Raw genomic sequence first — 23,493 nt, 5'->3', positions numbered from 1 at the left:
AAGACCACAGGTTTCTTGCTCAAGTGTCAGGCCAGTCTCTGTCAGCCTGGGAAAAAAATCCACATTTGTATGCTCTTTCCCTGCACGTTGTTGCTCCCAGAAGCTGGAAGACTGGAGGGCTAGATACCAGTTTATAATGTGGGGGTTCTAACCCTTCATGGAGTGTAGCCACTGCAAGGGCACATGGTCAGTGACTAAGGAAAAGGGACCTACTCAGGCGGTAATACCTGAGTGAGCCTACAGCCCACTGGATAGCCAGAGCTTCTTTCTCAATAACTGAATACTGTCTCCCCCGGGGGAACAACTTCCTGCTTACATATAGGATTGGGTCCTGGGAGAGCACCACTTCTGGGCTGACATTCGAAGCATCTGTATAGAGAATAAACTCCTGGGTGAAGTGAGGGTTGATGAGGACCAACACCTGGCTTAGAAGTGTCTTCAAGATATTAAAAGCTTCATCAGACCAGTCCTCCCATTGGATGTTCTTGGTGTTTACCTTTTAGCAAGGGAGCTAAACTGGAGTGCAAAATTGCAGATGAACTGGCAATAGAGTCCCACCAGGCCCAAGAAGCAGTGTATTTGTCTCCTAGTCCATGACACAGGATATGATTTTAACACACAAAGACTTTGTCTAACACAGGTTTCACGTGGCCTCCACCTATCCAATACCCTAAATAAATTACTTCTGTTGTGGCCAACATACACTTTGCCAGGTTAGCTATGAGGCTCACCTCCTGTAGGAGTGTCAGTACTGCCCTTAGGTGCTGTAAGAAATCTTCCCACATATAGCTATAGATGACAGTGTTGTCAAGGTAAGCCACGGCCTACTGCTGGTGAGGTCTGAGGATTTGGTTCATAAGATGCTGGAAAGTTGCTGACAATCCTTGCAACCCAAACAGCGTAGTTTTTAAATGGAAATGGCCAAAGGGGATTGATTATACAGGCGTCTTCTGGAAGGATGGAAACAGGGGAGTTTGCCCTTTATAAAATCAAGGGGACTGAGGTATTGTGCTGGGCCCAATTGCTCTAACAACTCCTCCACCCTTGGCGTTGGGTAGGCATTGCATTTTACAATGGCATTGACCTTCTAAAAGTCAATGCAAAATTGAACTGTGTCATCCGCTTTAGGGACCAGGAATATACAGGCCCTGCAGTTGCTCTGAGACTCCTCAGTATCCCATTTTCAGTATGGCCTTCACCTCTTTTCTTACTGTGTCCCCTATCCTTTTCAGTAAAGGTCGGGGATTCTCCCTAACCGGTTGCCCTGGTGCTGTTTCCTGATGATATTGTATTGTGTATGTTCTCTCCAGACTTGAGGAGAACAGCTTAGCAAAGTCTGAGATCATTTGCACCAATTGGATCTTCTGATCCAGTGAAAGGGCCTCACTTAACAGTAGAGGTCCGGGTTCTGGGCAAGCAGCTACCTCGGGCCGTAGTTCTGGGCTCACCGGGTGAGTGTCTGTCAAGAGAGTTTCCCTGATCATCCATGGCTTGAGAAAATTAAGACCTTAGTTTCCTTCCTCCTGCCAGATAGCAGGATCTCGTAATCTACCAGGCCCATTTATCTCAGCACCTTGAATGGACCCTGCCTGTGAGCCATCAATTTCAACTTCAAGGATGGAGTCAGCCTCTGTTGCACTTTATGAAACTTTCTTCATGTTCCATGTGTTCTTTTCTGTTTGTGCAGCAGCTGCTCTTTCAATGTATTTTCCCCACATACTCAAGCATCAAGATCTGGATCCATAGAGGGATGAGGCAGAAAGGTTGCAGGTGCACTGCTTACAGGCTCCTTTTGTTCTGCTTGTACATGTAGGCTGAGACCCACCAAAGAACAGTATCCATCAGTGTCCCAGTTGGATTCCTCTGGCTCATAATAGCATCCTGATGTTGCAACCTGGCAGCCTGGCTGTCTTCACGAGGAGTGACTACCTGTCTGGTCCTGGTCTTGTTTCCACATACAGCAGTACTGCAGCATTTTCTCATGCAACACAGACAGGTCTCTGATAGGATTGGGGTGAAAGTGAGCCGGTACAAGCTGGTACTCGATACCAGTAGGAGCCTGCACCGGCCCATACCCAGCCAACATTAAAGCACTGCTGCGGCAGCACTTTAATGTCCCTGCCCCTTTTGCCTCCCCTGTCAGCAGCCCTGCCCTTAGGGTCCATACCGTCAGAGCCGCCGATAGGGGAGGTAAAAGGGACAGGGACATTAAAGCACTACCATGGCAGCGCTTTAAGGACAGTCCTGTGCCGTGGCAGCGCTTTAACGTTCCTGTGGGCCCCCACCCCCTGTCGATGGGGGGGCACAGGAACGTTAAAGCGCTGCCGCAGCAAAGGGCCCTGCAGTGCTTTAATGTCCCTGCCCCATTGGCCTCCCCTCCCTCGCAGCCTCCGATGGGCTGGGGGGAAGGGCAAAGGGAGCAGTTGCCCTGGGGCCAGCGCTTTAAAACAGCTCCGGATGCTGCCTCCGCTAGTCAGGGAGCCTGAAAGGGCTGGTTGGGGGATGCTGACCCCCAGCCCCTCCCCTTCCACCCAAGGCCCCAGCCCTTCCATGGGCCGGAGGGTCCCCTCCGCAGCCCATACCAGTAAGTGATGATAAAGAAGACTAACCCCCGGCCCAAAAGCCGGGTTATAATCAGGGTCGTAATCATTTCAAGGCCTTAGGCCTCAATCATACTAACATATAGCAGAGTAAGAAAGTTGATTTTCCACTAACCCTCCTGAGGCTCACTCTCTGATTTTACTATACACTATCCTAACACCACTATTATAACACTATTATATTACTAAATGCTGCTAAATCGCTGCTATATGGGGTTAAAAAACTGGAAGATCCCTAAAATAACCAGTCTACCACTGCCAGAAAACTAACAGCTGTTGGGTCATTATAGGTTATTAAGTAGCTCCTGCAAGCATAAAATATAAATCATAATAACTCAACTAACAGAACAAATAAGTATTTTTGGAACATAAGTTCCCCAAAATTACTTGAGAACCAGCTGCTTAAACCGCAAGTGAGGAATAACCGGGGTGTCAAGGTCTTGGCAATAGAAGGAGCTTCCTAAGAGGAAGTAAAAAGGAACAAGCTTAGCAATTTTAGCTCTTTTTGCAATAATTGTTTTGAGAACATGTCATTTATCACCCAAATAAGGCAATGACAAATGTACAAGCTCATATGATAATTTGCGGTTTTAGGCTTTATAAACACAGGTATCTCTGCTGTAAGGTAGAGCGACTTACCTCTTGCTAGAGGACTAGTCGTCTCTCCATGCATATGCATGTATTCTCTGATTAATCAATAAAGGAGCCTCAGGCTGTCTGATCAACTCAACTCGTTGGTGGTCATTTTCCACGACAGTGGCCTAACTTACTTTCACCCCTGGATAGGACATGATTGTCTTACACAGCAGAGCACTGATGCAGACACCATTAGTCAGTGTCATGAGAACCCAGGGTGTCTGCCTCTATGATTTAACAAGATTTGGATCTGTTGGGTTCTTCTGTTGTTTCCCAAAAAGAATTTCAGGGCTTCTCCTCTCAGAAAGTTAGCTATCCCTCCATCTGCACCTGCACATCTCTTCCCCTGAGATTTAGCAGTAACCATACCCCCTTTTTCCCATGACATGCCTCTAAGAGTATGTCTAAACTGCACCACATATAAGCCCACCCAAGTTAGCTTTGATCAAGCTAGCTTGCCAAAAACATCAGTGAAACCATGGCAGCACGGGCAGTAGCATGGGCTAGCCATCCAAGTACAATCCTTTTCTTGACCCTGGATATGTACTTGGGTGGCTAACCCATGCTGCCTCCCATGCTGCTGCAGCATCACTGTTATTTTTAGTGAGCTGGCTCGATCAAAGCTAGCTCAGGTATGGTGCAACCTCCTGATTGCAGTGTAGCCATGCCCTGAGTTGGATCCCTTGTAACTAGTTTTATCAATGAATACTGGACGTATTTTATTAATCATGTAGCCAAGACTATTAAAAAGCATCATTGGATGAAGCAGCAAGAGGAGATCAGTCTGCTTATACTTCATTCAGATTATAAACCCCAGAGTTATGGCTTCCTGCATTTAAACTCATTCTACAAGTTGCTTCATCCACCAATCCTTCACCAGACAATGGAAGCCAATACTTATATTTAAGGACCTTTTGAACGGAGAAATCAAAGAGATTCTCTTGCTGAGGTTCCAGAAGTGCTGAGTATACTTCAAGACACAACTTGCAGTTCGGACCCATATGCACTCTGGCTGGTTAAAGCCAGTTGAGAGACTCTGGGCTCATTACTGGAGGAGATTGTCAGTGCCTCCCTTTGGGATGGCAGGCTGCCAAGTTTTCTCAGAGACTCTAAACTCTCTCTGTTCAAGAAGTTCTACCTTGACATTGGCAGTCTACACAACTGTTAACCTGCATTGAATTTCTGGTTTGGAGAAGGATTGTTGAGAAGGTTGTGGAGAAGCAGTTCTGGAGATATCTGAAAAATTCAGTTTCCCCGGAGCCTGGTCAGTCTGATTTCAAACCTGGGTATAGGTCAGAAACCACACTGGTGGAATTTCTTGACAGTCTTCTGTTAGTGATGAATGTGTCCTTTCTGATTCTTTGCAATTTGACAGTAGCATCTGATACAGTTAGCCACAAGGTGGATGGCTGTCCGTCATATCTGATCATGGCATCACAGCATCAAGTCTGTTTCCATATGGCTGTATCTGTGAGGTACAAGATCACGAACAGGTATAACACAGGAATGTGCAGATTCCCACTGAAGACTTGGCATGACACTTGGCCCTTTTTTCTATCAGTTATTGCACCTGTCTTCCTCAGAACGTTTACGATCTTTATTGATAGTTACACTCCATTCAGATCTGGCTGTGGCAATTTCTTCAAAATTATCATTTATGCTGCATGAGGTGACATTCTGCTTAGGAGGGTGTCTTTGAAGCATTTCATTGATCACCCCTGCTGCACTTTCCAAGTTTCAGCTCACCATAGAAAACTTATTTCACAGACAATCATTGCCCATCATGATAATGTGTCCGTTTAAGTTGAGCTTTGATGATCATCACCTGAATACTAGATGTTTTTGCTCTTTCAGGGATATTAACGTTTGAGACCTGGTCTCATCAGTGGAGCTTCTGAACAGACTGGAGACAGCACATGTGGAAATTTTCAAGTTGCTTGAGAGGCACATGTGTGTATGTAAATCTGTCCACATTTCACACCCATATACAAGGGATGCTATTACTGCTACCTTGTATATCATCAGATTTTTTGACTGTTTCATGGTGCACTGGATGAATAGCCAAAGGTGAAGTCCTTCAAAGGCCTGGCTTGCTTTTCATATTCTAGATGATGTGTCACAGTTAAACAGACTCAAAGCTTTATCTCTCAATGACTGGAAGAAATAGTGACCTGCATGAAAACCATTTGGCTTAAGATCAACCTGAAAAGGGTGGCGAGAATGCTGTTCAGTACAGGGAAGCATCCTGAGGGCTTAGGAGAGTGTATGATCACCTCATAAACTGAGGTTTTCTCTTCCCTTTGTCAAAGAAGTTGTGGTCCCATTAGTACATCTCTGCTTCTAGACTCCCAAATAGCAGCAGTGGCCACAAATGCCCGTTTCCATCCACGCCTTTACGCAATGCTTCTAGGCTGGAGCGAGTCACAAAGGCCACTCAGAAATTTCAGCAAGTACTGCAGAACCAGGCTGTCCACCTTCTGAGTAGGATGGGAGAACAAGGGTACATTCTATCTGGGCTTCATATTCTGAGATAGCTGCCTGCAAATTGCCTGGTTTTGTTCAAGGTATTGGTTACAGTCAGCAAACTCCTAAGTGCCTTCTGGCCCGGCTACTCTAGGGGCCACCTCTCTGTCTCTCACCCATCACAAAACCTGTTCTTATCTGGGTCACTTAGTGAGCTGGAACTACAGAGGCCATTGCCTCCGTAATCTGCTACTTCCAGGAGTTTGCCTATGTTTGGCCACATTTAGAAAACCCCTAAGACTCATCTCTCTTTCTAGCCTTTTTTCGTAAGTACAAGCTCATTTTCCCTGTGCTTTCAGTGACCTCCTTATTTCTGTCCTCTTAAAAACTTAGCTCCCAGGTGATCACAGGGTGTTAGAACCTTACTGTACAGGGAATTGTTTTTTGCGTTCATCTAGTTGTTGTTGTTATATATGTATTTATTTATTTGTATTACCATAGTGCCTAAGACCAGGACCCTGTTGTGCTAGGTGGTGTACATACACAGAACAAAAAATTAGTCCCTGCCCCAGGGAGCTTACAGTCTAAGCCAAGGGTCGGCAACCTTTCAGAAGTGGTGTGCCGAGTCTTCATTTATTCACTCTAATTTAAGGTTTTGCATGCCAGTAATACATTTTAACCTTTTAAAAGGTCTCTTTCTAAAAGTCTATAATATGTAACTAAACTGTTTTTGTATGTAAAGTAAATAAAGTTTTAAAAATGTTTAAGAAGCTGCATTTAAAATTAAATTAAAACGCAGATCCCCCCGGACCGATGGCCAGGACCCGGGCAGTGTGAGTGCCACTAAAATTCAGCTTGTGTGCCGCCTTCGGCACACATGCCATAGGTTGCCTACCCCTGGTCTAAGCCATGTATGTTGGGCATAAGGCACTGGACTGGGACTTAGAGGATCTAGGTTCAGTTCCAGGTTCAGCACAAGCATCCTGTGTGACCTTGAGCAAGTGGCTCTCTGTCTTTCTGTGCTGACCTCAGTTCCCCATTTGTAAAATGCAGATAATACTTCCTTTCTTCCACCATTTGTCTGTTTAGGTGGGGCGAGGACTGTTTTTCTACTGTGTCTTGCATAATAGGGCTCTGATTTCAGGCGGTGCATCTTGGTGCTACTGTAACACAAATAACAATGAATTAGAATACTGGCAATTATATGTCTATTTTTAATTACATTTGAATGTTTAAAACACACCATAGGTGTATCAAGGACTTCATTATTCTCTGGAGAGCCAGCTAATCCTAATGTAATTTAAATAGCATCTATTTTTTTTGTTCTTGTTGTTGCTTTTATGTAAGCATGGCTGGAGAAAAGAGAGTCCCTCAGCTCCCCCTGGTGTGAATACTGTACTCCTACTATGTCAAGTGGAAAACAAATGTGATTTGTGTGGCTTTTGATCAGTCATTTTTACAATGCTTTTCTACTGCTGTAAAGCAGAATAATACTGTCACAAACTTTAAATTAACAAAACAGACCTGGAAGGGATCGGTAGCTCTTGCTTGTTCAATTAATGTCAGGCTTGTAAAGTTCTCAGACAATGAGGGCAACAAATACTCCACTGATAGAGGCTAAGAATGGGGAATCTACACCTTAATGGATCTTTGCATTTTAATAATAATCTCTGGTTGTAGTTCCTAGGACCTGTGCATTAAATAAACCAACAACCAGGAAACTTGTGTGGGGTTGTTTCAGCATTCACTTTTACAAAGATTTGAAATAGCTATCCCACTAAAGTATAACTGTATGGTACCTTCACTTCAGGCCTCGTTACTGCAGACAACTTTAGCATACACATCTGTGCAATCCTTGAAGGCTATTCCCTAAGAATATCATTGTGAGTACACAAGTGTGCCCAGGACCAGAAATTCTTTAATAGCAGTGTCCACTGGTCCATTCCTCCATCCTGTCCCCCATTGTAAGCCCAACTGAGAGCAAAGGATGGTGCGAACTAATTGCCTCTCCAAGTCCTTTTCTACCACTTATTGTCTGGGATGGAACCTCTGTTTCTGTGTCAATTTCTGCTCTTAGGTGATTTGCATCATCAAATTTGTAACTATTGTAGATAGGACTTTTAGTTTGGATAGTTAGTTAGTGTGGCTTGTAGTGATGGTTAGTGAGCTGAAATTGGGGAGAGGGGATTCCCGCCACCAGTTCCACCACCGTTTCAGACATCTTTGTGCTCAAAATTCCAGGCTTGAAGCCTTGACATGCCTGCCCCCACGCTTTGATGAGCGACTTGCATAAAACTTGCCTGTATTGCCTCTGGGAAGCTCACATCCCCTCCAAGTTCACAGTGGTCCAAGAGCACTTTTTGTACAAGATGCACCCCTTTGGCCTCCTGACAACCCCAAGGGTATTCCCAAAAGTAATTACAGTCATAGCCACATACTTTCACAGACAGGAAAGACCAATATTTCCCTGCCTGCACAATTGGCTGCTCACAGGTCAATCATGCCAGGAGGTACAAGCAATAGCCACCACTCACTCCAGCTCTTTCATTCCCTCAGACTCTTAAGTCAATTTAGACACATTGATGCTCACACAAACCATAGATTTCACTGAGATGGGCCTAAACTCAGTCACCTCAAGACCAACTCCTCACCACTAGGGATCTCATCAACCAGCTTCATCTCACCCCTCAGACTCCAGTCCAATCCTTGGCCTTGTTAGGTCACTTGGTGAGGTGTACCTATATCTCTCCATTTGTATGTCTGCACCTATTATCTCTTCAAATGTGGTTACAGTCTGTGCCACAAACAGGGGTCCCTTGGACAAGAAGGTCTCTCTTTCTCAGGACATGTTGACATCATTCACCTGATGGCAGAGCAGAGACACAGTATGGGGTTCAACTTTCTTCCCACGCTCCGTACAAAGACACTCACAACGGATGCTTCCCTGCTGGGATGGTAGTGCATCTTGACGGCCAGACAATCCACGCTTCCTGGTCCCCACAGGAATCCAGACTACATATCAACCTGTTAGAGCTTTGGGCAGCTCAGGAGATGAGCAAGTCATTTATACTCACCGTTTGGTCCACACACGTCCAAGTCAGAGCAGACAACACGACCACCTTGTACTATATAAACAAGCAGGAAGGGAGGAGCAAGATCCTTCACACTTTGCAGAGAGACAGTCCAGCTCTGGAACTGGTGCATCAGGCACGGAATCACCCAACACATCCTAGGGTGATGATTTCCCTCACAGACAGCTTCAGCGGGCATTTACACAAAGACCACCAGTGCGAACTCCCCCTACCTTCAAACAATCTGGGGCGTGTCCCATCTTGGGATCCGTTTGTAACCTTGCACAACAAAAAGAGATACTGCTCTTGGGCTGCCCATGGCCTCAGCTCTAAAGGGGATGCCTTCCTGGGGAAGTGGTCAGAAGCACTGATGTACACTTTCCCTCCCACCCTTCTGCTTCTTTGCATACACAAGAAGATCAAACTTGATGGAATAACGGTGATCCTGATAGCGCCTTAGTGGCTGAGGCAAATCTTGTTCACTACCACACTATACCTAGCCTCACGCCATCCATTTACCTACAACCATTCCTGGGCCTGCTGTCCCAGAACATGGCCAGGATGAACCATTCCAGCCCAGCATCTCTACATCTGGCAGCATGAGTTTTGGATAGACAACCAACATAGAGAGAGCCTGCTCTCTACGAGTTCCTCAGTTACAGCTCGAGACCTTTTATGCAGATACGTTACTTTGCTAAATGGAAACAATTCTCCCTTCGGTGCCAGCATACCCCAGCAGGTAACCGGTGATCAGGACTCCCCCTCCTACTGGAATATCTTCTGTCACGCAAGACATCCAGCTTGACCTGAACCTTATCTTTTCTGCTCAGAAGAGACCACCGTTTGAATCTTTAGCCTCCCATCCTCTCCTGCACCTATGTAAGTGACCTTTTTAACAACGATTAACTCTGCTAGAAGGGTTGGAAATCTCGGAGCCCTTAAAGTAGATCTAACTTGTACAGTTTTCCACAAGGAGAAGGTTTTGTTGTGGCTTCATCCTATGTTCACCTCTGAAGTGCCTACTGAGTTCCATCTTAACCAGACTGTTCACTTTCCAGTGTTTTGCCCTAAGCCTCACCAAAGCATGGAGGAGACAATACTCCATTTCCTGGATGTGTGCAGGGCTTTATCCTTCTGCCTGCACAGAACAGCACCCCTAAATTCTTTGTTGCTATTATTGAAAGAATGAAGAAGGCTGTTTCCTCCCAAAGGCTCTCTAGGTAGATTTTCTCCTCCAGCATTCTTTCCCATAGTGTTATGAAAGCCCCTCAGGGACCATTTGCAAGAGTGCAAGTGGCATCAATACGGGAACCTCTTCCCCCTCAGAGATATGCAGAGTAGCTGCATGAAATTCCATACAAACTTTTACCAGGCATTATGCACTGGTCCAAGCTTCTGCTGTGGATGAATCACTTGGCTTGGTGGCGCAGCATACCCTCCTCCTCAACGAACACTGCTTGGGAGCCATGCACAGTGAATATCCATAGAGACCCACACTTGAAGAAGAAAGGAGGTTACTTAACTTATAATAACTAGATTTCTTCCAGATGCATAGTCCCTATGGATAATCATGGCCTGCCCTACTTTCTCTCTGTTTGTGTCATCTTCTGATTCATGGTAGAGTTGGAACTGGAGAGATGGTCAGTCTATGCCACCCTTATGTCCTCAGCTAGGAGCACAAGGAGGTGCAGGACGCAGGCATGGACCAGGTTATTGGAGAAGTTGTGGTCCCAGGCACAAAGCGCATGTGCACCCACAGTGAATATCCATAAGGACCACACATCTCAAAGAATTCCAGTTACTATAAGGTAAGTAAGCCAAGCCTTTCTGGAACTATAACTGGGATCTGAAAAATAAAAGACCACATTGCCCAATTCCATTACTGTTCTCAACCCAAAAAAATACTTTCCTTTCTAAAATGTCCATACTATTGCTGGGACTGAGTGGTGCAACTATCCATCTGACAAATTTCAACCTATAGAGACAAAGTTTTGTTCCTCAACACACATTTTTAACTTTCATACTGTGTGCGCAATGGAATGAAGGCAACGTTGGTAGTGAAAGAATGTAGTTTGCCACCTGATATGCACACTAGAACCCAATTTATCTGAACCGCTGTTATCCAGCTCTTTGTATTAACCAAACAACCGTCATGCACAGATCCAGAAGCTGGTGATCTCTCCTGTGGCCACTAGATGGGGAAGCAGCCTTACACTTCCCCATTCTCTTGATTATCCACATTTTTGATAATCTGATCGGCCCCGTTCCCAATTAGATAAGATAAAGGGGTTCTGGTGTATTTGTTTTTCCATATGTACATTGCTGTTTCTCCAAGATGTGCTCTGAGGCAATGCACTTTCAGCATATTCTGTCTGTCTCTTATCTATTTAGATTATGAACTCTTCAGGCAGCAACTGTCTCTCTCAAGGTCCGTACAATACATAGCAGAAAAGCAGAGGCCCTGGTCTTGATTTAAGTAGTTGCTATGGAATGGTGTAATAACAACATGGATTAAAAGGGGAAATAGATGCACAACAGCTGCTGTTGTCATTTGTGGGAATTCTTCTATGCCCAACATAAGGGCCCATCCTTACTCAGGGAAAACATGTTGGAGTGACCTCAGTAAGGACTGGACCCTAAACATTTATCACAGCAGTATGACAACTTTTTTTTTTCCTAATCACTTTACATTTCAAGGTTTGCTACAAATATTTGCTAGTTAATCTCTCAAACGCCAGTGAAGTCAGTGAATATTAATATCGCCATTATTCAAATGGAGAAAATGAAATGGAAATGTTATTTTCTTGTTCAAGGCCCCAGAGTCATGGGTTAGATCTCAGTAGTCACTGGTTCTCAGTTTTGGGCCTTGCTTCTAGACTGCATTGCCTGTTGGTTTTGCTGAAGGATTACCATGCTTTTTGAATCAACACCGTATGGTGAGGTGTAAAGGATTGCAAAGATTGCTCACTAGGGATTTTTGGTATAAGAAAGGCCACTCAACTCCACTACCACCACATCCCATGGTGTGCTAGGAAAATGAGCACCAAGGTTGCAACTGTTTTGCTTTCAAGCATTTTTTTTTTTTCATTTTTGTTTCTCTTTCAGGTGTGAACAGAAAGGTGGTCTATTCCCTAGCGGACTCCGCAGATGGTTACTTCTCTGTGGATAGGTCATCAGGGATCATTATTTTGGAGCATCCACTTGATAGAGAGCTGCAGCCTTCCTATAACATCAGCGTAAAAGCATCAGACCAGAGCCTTGTGTTGTCCCTGTCTTCATTTGCCACAGTTACCATTACAGTGCTGGATATTAATGACAACCCTCCTGTGTTTGAGAGAAGAGACTACCTTGTTACAGTGCCTGAAGATACCTCACCTGGCACCAAAATACTGGCTGTTTTTGCAACAAGCAAAGACATTGGTACCAATGCAGAGATTACCTACCTCATCAGGTCTGGAAACGAGAAAGGGAAATTTAGGATCAACTCAAAGACGGGTTTGTAGTATAACACTCACGAAAAGAGTCTCTCTAACTAATAGTGCTTTGGGGAAACCTATAGAACTCAATGAGTTCCAAAGACAGCTCTATAGATCCTTTCATTGTGGAATTAGTTTTAGACAAGTTCCACATGAAAAAGAGTGGTATAATTTAGGGCCAGATTCAGTACAGGTGGATAGTACCTTACTCCATGAATCAGTGGCCTAGGATGTTATAAGCTCTGAGTACGGATAGCAGAAACTAGTTCTTGGGGCCCAACTAGGCAGCCCTTACTTACAGTCATGAACACTTACGCACAGTGGAGCACCTCAAGTACTCACCAGTGTGGTCAAAGGCTCTGCGATCCTGCCCTTAAGAACTAACCTGCTGTGCTACCCAAATGTGACTCACTGCTGATGCTCAGCAGACTGGGAGAAGATTGATCAATGGACAGAGCACTAAGGGCTTGTCTCTGGCCTTACATTTATAACCGTGTAGAACTGCGCTGACTTCAGTGAGGTTGCTCCTGATTTACAGCATTGTGAAAGTAGACTTAAATCCTTTATGTTTTTATTATATGTAACGAGTTTTTAAAAAAACAGCTTGCTTGGACTTTTTCATAGAAATACCAGAAACACTGGGTATTCCAAAAGGCTACTGCTGTTTCAGTTTCCTGGTTGGGATCTATTCGTTATCCCGATTAAGTAACAGCAGGAGCTGTCATCTTTCTGTACCTCTCCCAGTCAGGATTCCCTCATCCCACAATATTTCAGCAAGGAGTAGTTGAATTTATACATAAGCACCATGGAAAGAAATACTTAAATATTGTTACATTTTCATTTGACAATGAAGCCAATAAAAGACAGAGGTGAAGTGTAATCTCACAAGAAGAAAATAGCATTTATTATTCATTAATGTGTGACAGCTTCATTATTACCAGTTTTGATGCAGGAGCTGAGATTCCAGATAGCCACGTACTCATGTAACATGCCTGATCAAGGCTTGAAAAATAATCCCCCTCAGTCATGCCGTTTATCAACTGGAAGTTCCTGCTAGCAAGTGCAAGCTTCTCCACAGGATCTCTTCAGCGCTCCTATTCTCAGCAAGTCATGCCAAAGGGGGAGTGATGCAATCTGGCTGGCGTTACTACTCAGCCCTTCCCCTTAGTGCCCAATGTACCACCCTCAATGCATTTTACTCAGTACAGAAAAACCTCTGGCTAATGATTTGTATTTAAAGTTCTTATTTCCTAAGGGTAGCATTGGTACATGAAGTTAATAAGATGAAAATGTATTCAAATCATTGGATAAAGACAAATTCTGCTCCTGCAGTGTTGTGAGACAGAGGTCAACATTGTTAAACTTGGTTGCCTGAAGTTAGGTTCCTAAGTCCATATTTAGGCACCTAAACAAAACTAACCTGATTTTCAAAGCTGTTGATCACCCAACAGCTCCCACTTCAGGTGGAGTAGTGGGTACTAAATGCGATGGAAAAATCAGACCTCTTGTATTTAGGCTCCTAAAGATAGATTTAGGTGTCTTTAGCTATGTAGGTTTGAAAATTTTGGCCAGAATGTTTATTGGGTTCAGAACCCTGAGTTGTGAATCAAGATTTCTGGATTCTATTTCCAATTCTGCCACTGACTCCCTGTGAGCCCGGGCAAGTCATTAAACTGTGCTTTCTCCATCTACCCACCTATGGCACTGGTGTAATAAAAGCTACCTTTAGTGGTGCCATTAATCACTCTGAACCACTAGAAGGTCCTATCCTGAGAAGTGATATATAAGCTCACATTATTATATCTTTCTTTAATTTATACAAGAAGAAATGCGGATGTCTAATTGTACGTTTTCCTCGGATTTGCTGGCATTATCATTTCAGTAGCATCATGTGGTATTTTGCTATGGTGTTAAATAATGTATTCTGTTATATACTGGTAATTTTTTGGCTATAACTATGCTGATAATATTACTGTTCACAGAGTTTGCTTCTTTAGATCCGTTAACATTCCTTCTCTTCTTTCAAAGGATCCATTTCTGTAATTGAAGCTCTGGACTATGAAATGTGTAAGGATTTTTACCTAAGAGTGGAAGCAAAAGATGGAGGTATGCCAGCCCTAAGTGCTATTTCAACAGTGAACATAAATGTAACGGATGTGAATGACAATGCACCAAAATTTAATCAAGAGGCCTACAGTGCAGTCATCAGTGAAGATGCTTCAGTTGGTGATTCTGTGATTATGGTGAGTATAATATATATGATTTCAGACAGAAAGTCAATACCAGGTGTTGCGATAAATAATTGTGTTTGCATAAGGATATAATAAATGATTATTCTGTGTCCGGGCAGATGATAAACTATTATAGCCACTGCACCTTTGACCACCTCACCTACCGTCTGTCTGATATTCTGTCTCTTCTAGAACTACGTTTAATGTTCCAAATCGTCAATCAACATTCAAAGCAGCTGCCATTTGCAACCCCCTCCCCCAAAAAACCCCAAAGATTAAATGTTTTCTTTCTTCCTCTCAATTTAGCACTCCGCCCTAGGCATAATTTTGCCCTGGACCCATGACAGGTGATGTCTGATGTCTTGCAGCTCATTAGAGCTAGAAACACATAGTGTTTCTCTTTGGAGAGGCAGAATTTATGACTTTCCAGTGAAATAAAAAGTGTTTTAATCTAGCCCTGCTGGCATGCGACATAGCATACCTCAAAATCCCAACTTCTACTGTATCTGAGACAGCTGGCTTTAGTAGGGAAGGGCTGGGTAAACGAGTAGCATTAAAAGATTTTAAGGCTGAGATTTTCAAAGGCTTCTAAGGGAGTTAGACATCCAGCTGCCATTAAAAGTCACCTAGCACCTTTGAAAATCCCACTCGAGAGTGTCAATAAATTTTCTAAAATAACTTCTCTCTAAAATATGGATAGTCCTCTGTCTTGGATGGTTTAGGCATAACAAATCCTGCATGTAGTTATCAGTGGTTCACAGTCACGCTGGAAGGGCATAATGAGTGGGGTCCCGCAGGGATCGGTTCTGGGTCCAGTTCTGTTCAATATCTTCAGCAATGATTTGGATAATGGCATAGAGAGTACACGTATAAAGTTTGCAGTTTATAAATTTACACGTATAAAGTTCACAAATTACTGATTACACTTATAAAGACACCAAGCTGGGAGTAGTTGCAAGTGCTTTGGAGGATAGGATTAAAATTCAAAATGATCTGGACAAACTGGAGAAATGGTCAGAAGTAAATTGGATGAAATTCAATAAAGACAAATGCAAAGTACTCCACTTAGGAAGGAATAAACAGTTGCACATATACAAAATGGGAAATGACTGCCTAGGAAGGAGTACTGCGGAAGGGGATCGGGGTCATAGTGGATCACATGCACTGGAATAAATTGCCTAGGGAGGTTCTGGAATCTCCATCATTGGGAATTTTTAAGAGCCGGTTGGACAAACACCTGTCAGGGATGGTCTAGATAATATTTAGTTCTGCCTTGAGTGCAGGGGACTGGACCAGATGACCTCTCGAGGTCTCTTCCAGCCCTATGATTCTTTGATTTTCTATTCTCTGTCGGCAGTGAGTTAGACAAAATGATCCTTGCAGTCCCTTCTAACCCTATAATTCTATGTGGCCTAAACAAAATGTATGATCATATGCAGCGACACAAAGGGCTCATTGGTACTTGTTTTATATGACTTGTGTAACACACACATGGGCTTGCCCCTTGCAAGTAATCTTCCCATTCCAAATTCACGATGAGAGAACTTTTAGACAAACATGCACTGTCCAGTAAGTTATATCTACTAACCTGACGGAATGTAAATTTATTCCTTTGGGGGTTTGATTTCTTCTTGTACCACAGAAATATTTCTTAATCTGTATAGTTAATTTTATTCTTTTCTCAAAAAGTTGATAGCAGAAGACCAGGATAGTCCTACCAATGGCCAGATTCATTTTTCCATAGTGAATGGTGATCGGGACAATGAATTTTCAGTTGATCCTGTTTTGGGACTTATAAAGATTAAAAAGAGATTGGACAGAGAAAGGGTAAGATAACACATGCTGGGCTTCTAAACTTACTAGAAATTGCATATGTATATTTGCTTCAGCTGTGCTGCGGGCTTTCTGCATGACTGCAGGCTTGTCATTTATGTAGTCTGCAATTGTCACTAAAAATATTCTATCATCTATTTGTAATATTGCCCAATTCACTCTTTTCACCCCAGTCCTTTCTATAAGTAAACTGAGCTTGAAATGCTCCCCTCTCCACTGGCATAAGATCAGATTAAAGACAACAGACCTGTGACAATGCAGAAAGCTGTAGTGTTAATGAGCTGCCACCCTGTTTCTATCATACACATACACAACAGTGATTGTAACACATTCTGGACAGTAACACCAGGCACAGAGCCAAGACCTCAACTTTGAATTGGCAATGTGTGTGACATATCACTAGCAAGGTTATGTTGTGAAGTGGCCAAGCTACTATAGAGGTAGTCATATTTGAGAGATCCCATTGCTTTGTTTACCCCAGTACAACGTTCACCCAAGACAACTTATCACCATTTCACCCGCCTCTCAAATAACAGCTTTTGGCAAACAAAGATGGTTTGTCTAGTGTTAGTGTGAGCATAGGAGAAAGTTACATGACTTCAGCAATCTTATAACACATAGGGAAATCCTTGTCTGTTTGCCCAAACAATGCAGGTAGCACTAGTGGTGCTAAGGACACAGAAGTCATGCAGTCATTGCATCTGTTTGTTCTGTGCTGCATTGTGGTATATTGGCTAGATAGGTGCTATATATTTTTAACAGTACAGCCTTAATTTCTTAATTTGCTTTAATTTAATGTTTGTGTTTAGTATAGCTGCAAAGGACGCACACATGTGTGCTTTATGTAAACATGTATGTAGGGCTAAATTCACCACTGGTATAAACGGGCAATTACATAATGTGAGCAGAGTTGCACCTGCTTACATCAGTAGTGAATTTGGCTCATTGTCTCTGATGTTCTTCAGAGACAATATAGCAAGCCCAGCTCTGAAATACGTAGAATATAGCATATACTCTAGGACATCAATGTAAGGCTTCCTCATTCATTTACAAAAAAAATGTATAGGCTAAACTTTTGGAAGGAGGAACAATACTCATTTCAAAGGGATAAATCCAAGGTAAGTGACAGCACAGAAAGACAAAAAACAGAAAAAATATTATTCGTAGAAGTCCCAAGACAACAACCAACTCTGAATCAGCCAAAGCCTGTCATAGGAGAGAGGGAAATAAGAAAAGTCATTCCCCAGGTGCTGTTGTGATGTTTTAAACATAGTGCTGCAGGCACCCTGTGGTTTGTGCTATAGTCTGAAGTAAAGACATGTCCCAAAAGCTTAAAGACAGCTGCTCTCCTAATGACATGTATTGTGTGGCTGTTTCTAATAAGTACCCAGAAAAATCTTTCTCTTTAGTGGAAGGCAGATGATATCCAGCTGCAAGCTACCTATCCAAGCCAGGGGTTACAGAGGCACTGGTGTTACTTGCCACTGAAAGTGTTTTTCAAATCATTTAGGCCACCTCTCTATGAACTTTACCTTGATACTTTGCAAAGGACATGTTAGAAATGTTTCATGTTAGATAGATAGTGAGACACATTCTCAGAAATCATGTACAAAAGTGTCTTGAAACCCATTCCTAAAATCCTGATTTGATTGGAACCTGACCAAAACTTTGGAATTTGACACCTAGGAAACTCAAAGTATTGAGTTGCTTGTAAGTTAAAGTTGTAATGGTGAATTTTGCATATTATACGCAAGGCACCAAGCAGTTTGTTTTCGAAGTGTACCATTATCTACAGTATGCATTGTCTGGTACAGTTATTTTAATATGGTGAAGCCATTCAGATTATTGATAGCCTTATAAAACAGAGTTTGGGACACAGTGAAGCACTAAACAGGGAAATGTTATACAAAGGGCAAGACAAGTAATGAGGCCAGACAGCTTTCCACAGAATGTGGTATGTGGCACACAGGATGGAAGGAATGATTGCTGAAATTTAGGACCCCTTTCACATTGATTTAATGTTTTCACCTTTTCGCAGGTGTCTGGATATTCGCTAGTTATTCAGGCAAGAGACAGTGGCATCCCTCCTTTGTCATCATCTGTGACGGTCAACATAGACATTTCTGATGTGAATGATAATAGCCCTGTATTTACACCGGCCAACTATACAGCTGTAATTCAAGTAAGTTTATCCTGCACATCAAAAACTGATCTGACCTTTAAACATGAAAGCATTTGGTTACCATTAAGTTACTTTTGATCAGCCCAAGGTATATCAAATTGTCTCCTTTCAAGCAAAGGATAAGCATGTTTTTCTTAACTCTTTGACAGGCCTCTGTGTTTACTGAGATTCCTCAGAATCTGCCACAGATTTTACCGTTTATCCCAGCTGGTTCAGAAACTTCCCCCTTGTCTAAGAAATGTTTTTTATTCTTCTTCTGCAAATGAAGTGATTCCAGCTGCCATCTTGGGCTTTCTTGTCTTTCCTGTCTGTCCCACAGCTAGACAATGAATAAGCTCAAATTGTAAAGAAAGGGTTCAAGCTCTCCTTGATCAGAAGGGCATGAGGCTTTGAGAGGAGGAGAGAAGAAAATGAAAGAAGTTCTGGAATTTCCATTTCCCATGCTCCTCTGAAAAGAGTTTCTGCCCTCTTGACTAGTGTATTCTACGCCTGGTACTGTGAAGATGGATCTATCGTAGAGTTTTATACTGCCCCCAATAACTGTGGTATTTCAGTGTCTTCCCCATAAAATCAAGAGTAATTGCAAAGTCCCTAGTGGACTCCATGGAGTCTCTAGCACTTCTTCCTTTACAGGGTCAGAGCTGTTTTGGGGGGAAGAGTTTGGAGAGGATCTAAATCTCTGGCAACACCATGTTATCCGTTTCAGTGTGTCCTGTGGGAAAACCATGAACATTGTATCACAATGCTGCATGATCACACTGGGGTGCAGTCATGAAAAATGTTATGAAGCAGCATTGTGGTGTGATTACCTTCATAGTACTGGGGACGGCTAAATGTTCTGACTGGCAAGCACAACATCACCCTGGTAAATGCATGTTGGTCCTGCTAAATATACTAATGGCTGCTCAACCCTAAGCTGGGTGATGAGCAGATAAGAGTTTAAAGTTTTCTTCGCTTTATTCAGTGTACAAATGGTCATGTATAACAAATACAGTGGTGGTTTAAAAAAAAAACCCAAACCTGGACACCTCACTAGAGATGCTGTGTCAAATTCTGCTATCAGTCATCTCTGTGCTTCCCGCCAAGTGAATCGTGTTGCATGTGTGTAATTGGAGCACAATGGGGTGGAATGTAAAACTATGGGGAACTGCTGTGCAAAAACCATTTTCTTGTGTATTCTGAATGTTATTTTAACAATATGATGATTGTAATTTCTCTTTATACACTGTGCATATGCATAAAGGAGAATAAACCCGTGGGCACAAGTATTTTGCAGCTGGTAGTGACAGACAATGATTCTTTTCACAATGGCCCCCCATTTACCTTCACCATTCTGACTGGCAATGAAGAGGAGGAATTTATGTTGGACCCACATGGAGTTTTGAGATCTGCAGTTATCTTCAGGCACATGGTAGCAACTGAATACATGCTCTGTGTGCAGGTATGGCCTTATTATTGCACGTCAGCACAAACCAAGAAAACTCTCTTAGTGTCATGTTATTTTTGCCACTATTTTTATGTTGCCTGTTTGGTTTGTTTTTAATTGATTTTATTCAGTTAGTCAGCATAATGCATTGCAATATACAGTGCAAAAAACAGTGCATTTCCTTCACTGCTACAAACCCAATTTCATATAAATATAAATAGGTAACCAGCCACCTTGCCACTTTTATTTGTATGGAATGAGATTTGTGAGTAGCAGGCGTATGATTTAAGATTTTCATTAATTATTTATAAAGCTCAGGAAGGAAAGTAGGGGAATAGAATAACCAGAAAAAAATACCTTCTGCACATATAAACCCACAACAAAAAGAGCAACAACAAAATATTGTTATAGGGAAGGAAATCACATCAGTTCCAAAGTCCGCAAATGTAGTGATACATTTTCTGAAACAAACCAAGAACTCATGAAAAATTTCCAGGTTTGTTTAGTTTATAAGGGAGGTGAAAAAAGAGCTAATAATAGAAGTTGCTACTGAGGAGCTTCGTAACCAGAGTAATTTTTGTAACGTCTAACTCAAAAGTACGTTGTCTGTTTCTCTTCATGATTTACAGGGGGAAAACAGTTGGGTGTTATTCTGCGGCAAACTCATAAGCATTGAAACCAATTTTATTCTCAAGCCTTACAGGAAAAAAAACAAACCTTTCCTTAGCCTTTATTATAAAACTGCCAATTTTCAGGCCAAACTAATTTTCCTAAGCAAAGTTCTGGTGTGGCTATAAATAGCGTATATAACGGAAATGTGGTTGCAATTTTACCGATGTACCTATGATTGTGATATAACTGGAGTAAAAGATAGACATCATAGTCTAAAATGTATCAGAATGTACAGAAAAAAGTTGCAGTTGACTTTTGGAGGCTTGATAGACCCTTCACATTCCTTTCTTATTTAAGGGCTTCTACAATTAAAACATTTTTAATGTTGTTTGGAGTATTTGGACCCCACCAGCATATCTGACAGTTCAGGGCAGCTTAAAGAAGAGCCTCTCTTTCCACTCTACCACCTGTCCTCCTTTGTTTTTTTTTTATTAAAATTAAATTCGGAGGAGGGACAGGTCAACAAAGTTACCTTTTTGGCTTTCCAGCCCTATTCACAGTGAGAGAGTGTGATTTTCAGAGGTGCTCAGCACCCACTGCTCCTCTTGAAGGCGCAGCATTATTAGCATTCTCTATTTTTTTCTTTTTCCTTGTTGATTTTTATAACCACATTCAATTCTCCAGTAAAGATCTTCGGATCAAGTGGCAGGTCTGTGTTCTTTTGTTGTTCTCCTTCAGAATGAGTAGTAAATCTTAATAGTGAGCTGAATGGAGCATTTTTATTACTACACAAAAAGGATATTGATCCACGTTTGCACAGCCTTCTGTCAGGAGGGCTTTGAGTTTTTTGTCAGACTTGCTGTTTTGGTCTCTATAAAAAGTGCAAATGATGCTATCATATGTGCTCTGGGTCACAGAGTCAGCTGTCCAAGCTCAGTTCTACTCCCATATTTTATTGTTAGTAATAGAGCATGCATCTTATTTCATCTTTGGAGGGTGATAAATTTTCTTTATTTCAAACATGTTTCTTGAGTGATTTAGGTAAAGCAATACAGAAAGGAGTATTAAAAAAACCAACCCAAACTTTCTAAGATCATCATAAGCTAAGCAGGGTCAAGGTGGATCAGAAACTTCTGAAACATGCCCAGCTGCTGCAGAAAGCAGTCCTGATGATTAAGTTGGTGGCTCTCTCTTCTTTGAGTCCATACTGAACCAGAGCGCCATCAGATGCGCAGGAGGGGCCATCATTCAAATGGGAGTGGGACTAAAATAAAAAACTTGATCATTTGTGGTAATAGAAGATCCCATGTAATATCAGAGTACAAGTTCTATCTGTGGTTTTCTGGTCACATTTCAGTCTGCCTATATGTTTCCCTCAGCAGTTCACTTAGTCCTGGTCTACACTGGGGGGGATTGACCTAAGATACGCAACTTCAGCTACAAGAATAGCATAGCTGAAGTTGACGTATCTTAGGTCAACTAACCTCGTGTCCTCAGGGTGCAGGGCTGACTGCCACCACTCCCCCATCGACGTGGAGTACAGGAGTCGATGACAGAGGGATCAGGGATCAATTTATCACATCTACAGTAGTCGCAATAAATTGATCCCTGATAAGTCGATCACTATGCGCCAATCCAGCGGGTAGTGTAGATGTACCCTGTGATATAGTTTTCTTAATTTCCATAAGGTGTTTTTATATTCCACATCAGAGGTGGCAGCATTGCAATATGGGAGCAAGGTGTTTCTGTATGTATGTAGTTAGTAAAGTGCTTTGAAAGAGTGTCAGGATGACAGACTATATAAATATAGTAGTAGGGAGGAGGAAGAGGAAGAGTGAGGAGTTGTTATTGACTGTGATTTATGTGTGTGCTTGTTCTTTCCACATGAAATTAGGCTAAAGATTCTGGAAAGCCTCAACAGGTGTCCCACACTTACATTCAAGTGCGGGTTATTGAAGAAAGCATTCACAAACCAACAGCCATTCCACTGGAGATCTTTATAGTCACCATGGAAGATGACTTTCCAGGGGGTGTCATTGGAAAGATTCATGCCACAGATCAAGATGTGTATGATGTTCTCACTTACACCCTGAAGTCAGAGCAGAAAAGTCTGTTCAAGGTTAACAGCCACGATGGCAAGATCATTGCCCTGGGAGGGCTAGATAATGGCAAGTACACACTGAATGTGTCCGTCAGCGATGGCCGGTTCCAAGTGCCCATCGATGTTGTCGTCCACGTGGAACAGCTGATACAAGAAATGCTGCAGAACACAGTCACCATCCGATTTGAGAACGTTTCCCCTGAAGATTTTGTGGGGCTCCACATGCATGGGTTCAGGCGCACCTTGCGGAATGCTGTGCTCTCACAGAAACAAGATAGCCTGCACATTATCAGCATTCAGCCTGTGGCAGGCACCAGTCAGCTTGACATGCTGTTTGCAGTTCAGATGCACACCAGTGGATTCTATAAGCCTGCTTATTTGATTCAGAAGCTTACCAATGCAAGGAGACACTTAGAAAATGTGATTCGCATCTCGGCTATCTTGGAGAAGAATTGTTCTGGACTGGATTGTCAGGAGCAGCACTGTGAACAAAGCCTGTCTATTGATTCCCATTCCCTGATGACCTATAGCACAGCGCGAATTAGTTTTGTGTGTCCCCGTTTCTACAGAAATGTACGCTGCACATGTAATGGTGAGTGCTACTCCCTCTTCACCTTCAATCTTTCCACATTATGGGTTAGGATAGTTTTTATTTCTCTGAGGCAGATTGGAAGAGGCAGTTCAATTCATTTAGTTAAAGAGCACGTGGCAAATGTATGGTGGGAATTGATTTCTGAGGCTGGTTAAGAATTGTTCATGTTTATTGATGTAAATGGAAGATGGTGAAGTTTCACCTTCTGTGACCAAAGGCCACTTTGCTGGAGGCATGGTAATCAGAGCCATCAACAAACCTTCTGCTGTG

At 42.6% G+C, this 23,493-nt stretch overlaps 1 protein-coding gene across 8 annotated transcripts in view; it reads left to right on the top strand.

The window, feature by feature from the left end:
- FAT3 (FAT atypical cadherin 3) overlaps positions 1 to 23,493 on the top strand; it is a 607,093-nt gene that overhangs the window by 528,231 nt on the left and 55,369 nt on the right. For all 8 annotated transcript variants that reach the window (XM_050940215.1, XM_050940199.1, XM_050940224.1 and 5 more), the window contains 6 exons: positions 11,876 to 12,265; positions 14,275 to 14,489; positions 16,167 to 16,304; positions 18,349 to 18,492; positions 19,736 to 19,933; positions 22,425 to 23,223. In XM_050940215.1, coding sequence (XP_050796172.1) covers positions 11,876 to 12,265; positions 14,275 to 14,489; positions 16,167 to 16,304; positions 18,349 to 18,492; positions 19,736 to 19,933; positions 22,425 to 23,223 — 1,884 coding nt within the window. The remainder of the gene's footprint in view (positions 1 to 11,875; positions 12,266 to 14,274; positions 14,490 to 16,166; positions 16,305 to 18,348; positions 18,493 to 19,735; positions 19,934 to 22,424; positions 23,224 to 23,493) is intronic.

This window comes from Gopherus flavomarginatus, chromosome 1, assembly GCF_025201925.1.
Source record: "Gopherus flavomarginatus isolate rGopFla2 chromosome 1, rGopFla2.mat.asm, whole genome shotgun sequence".
Taxonomy (NCBI): domain Eukaryota; kingdom Metazoa; phylum Chordata; order Testudines; family Testudinidae; genus Gopherus; species Gopherus flavomarginatus.
Note: the sequence above shows the minus strand (reverse complement) of the source record. Positions and strands in the feature narration are given on the sequence as shown.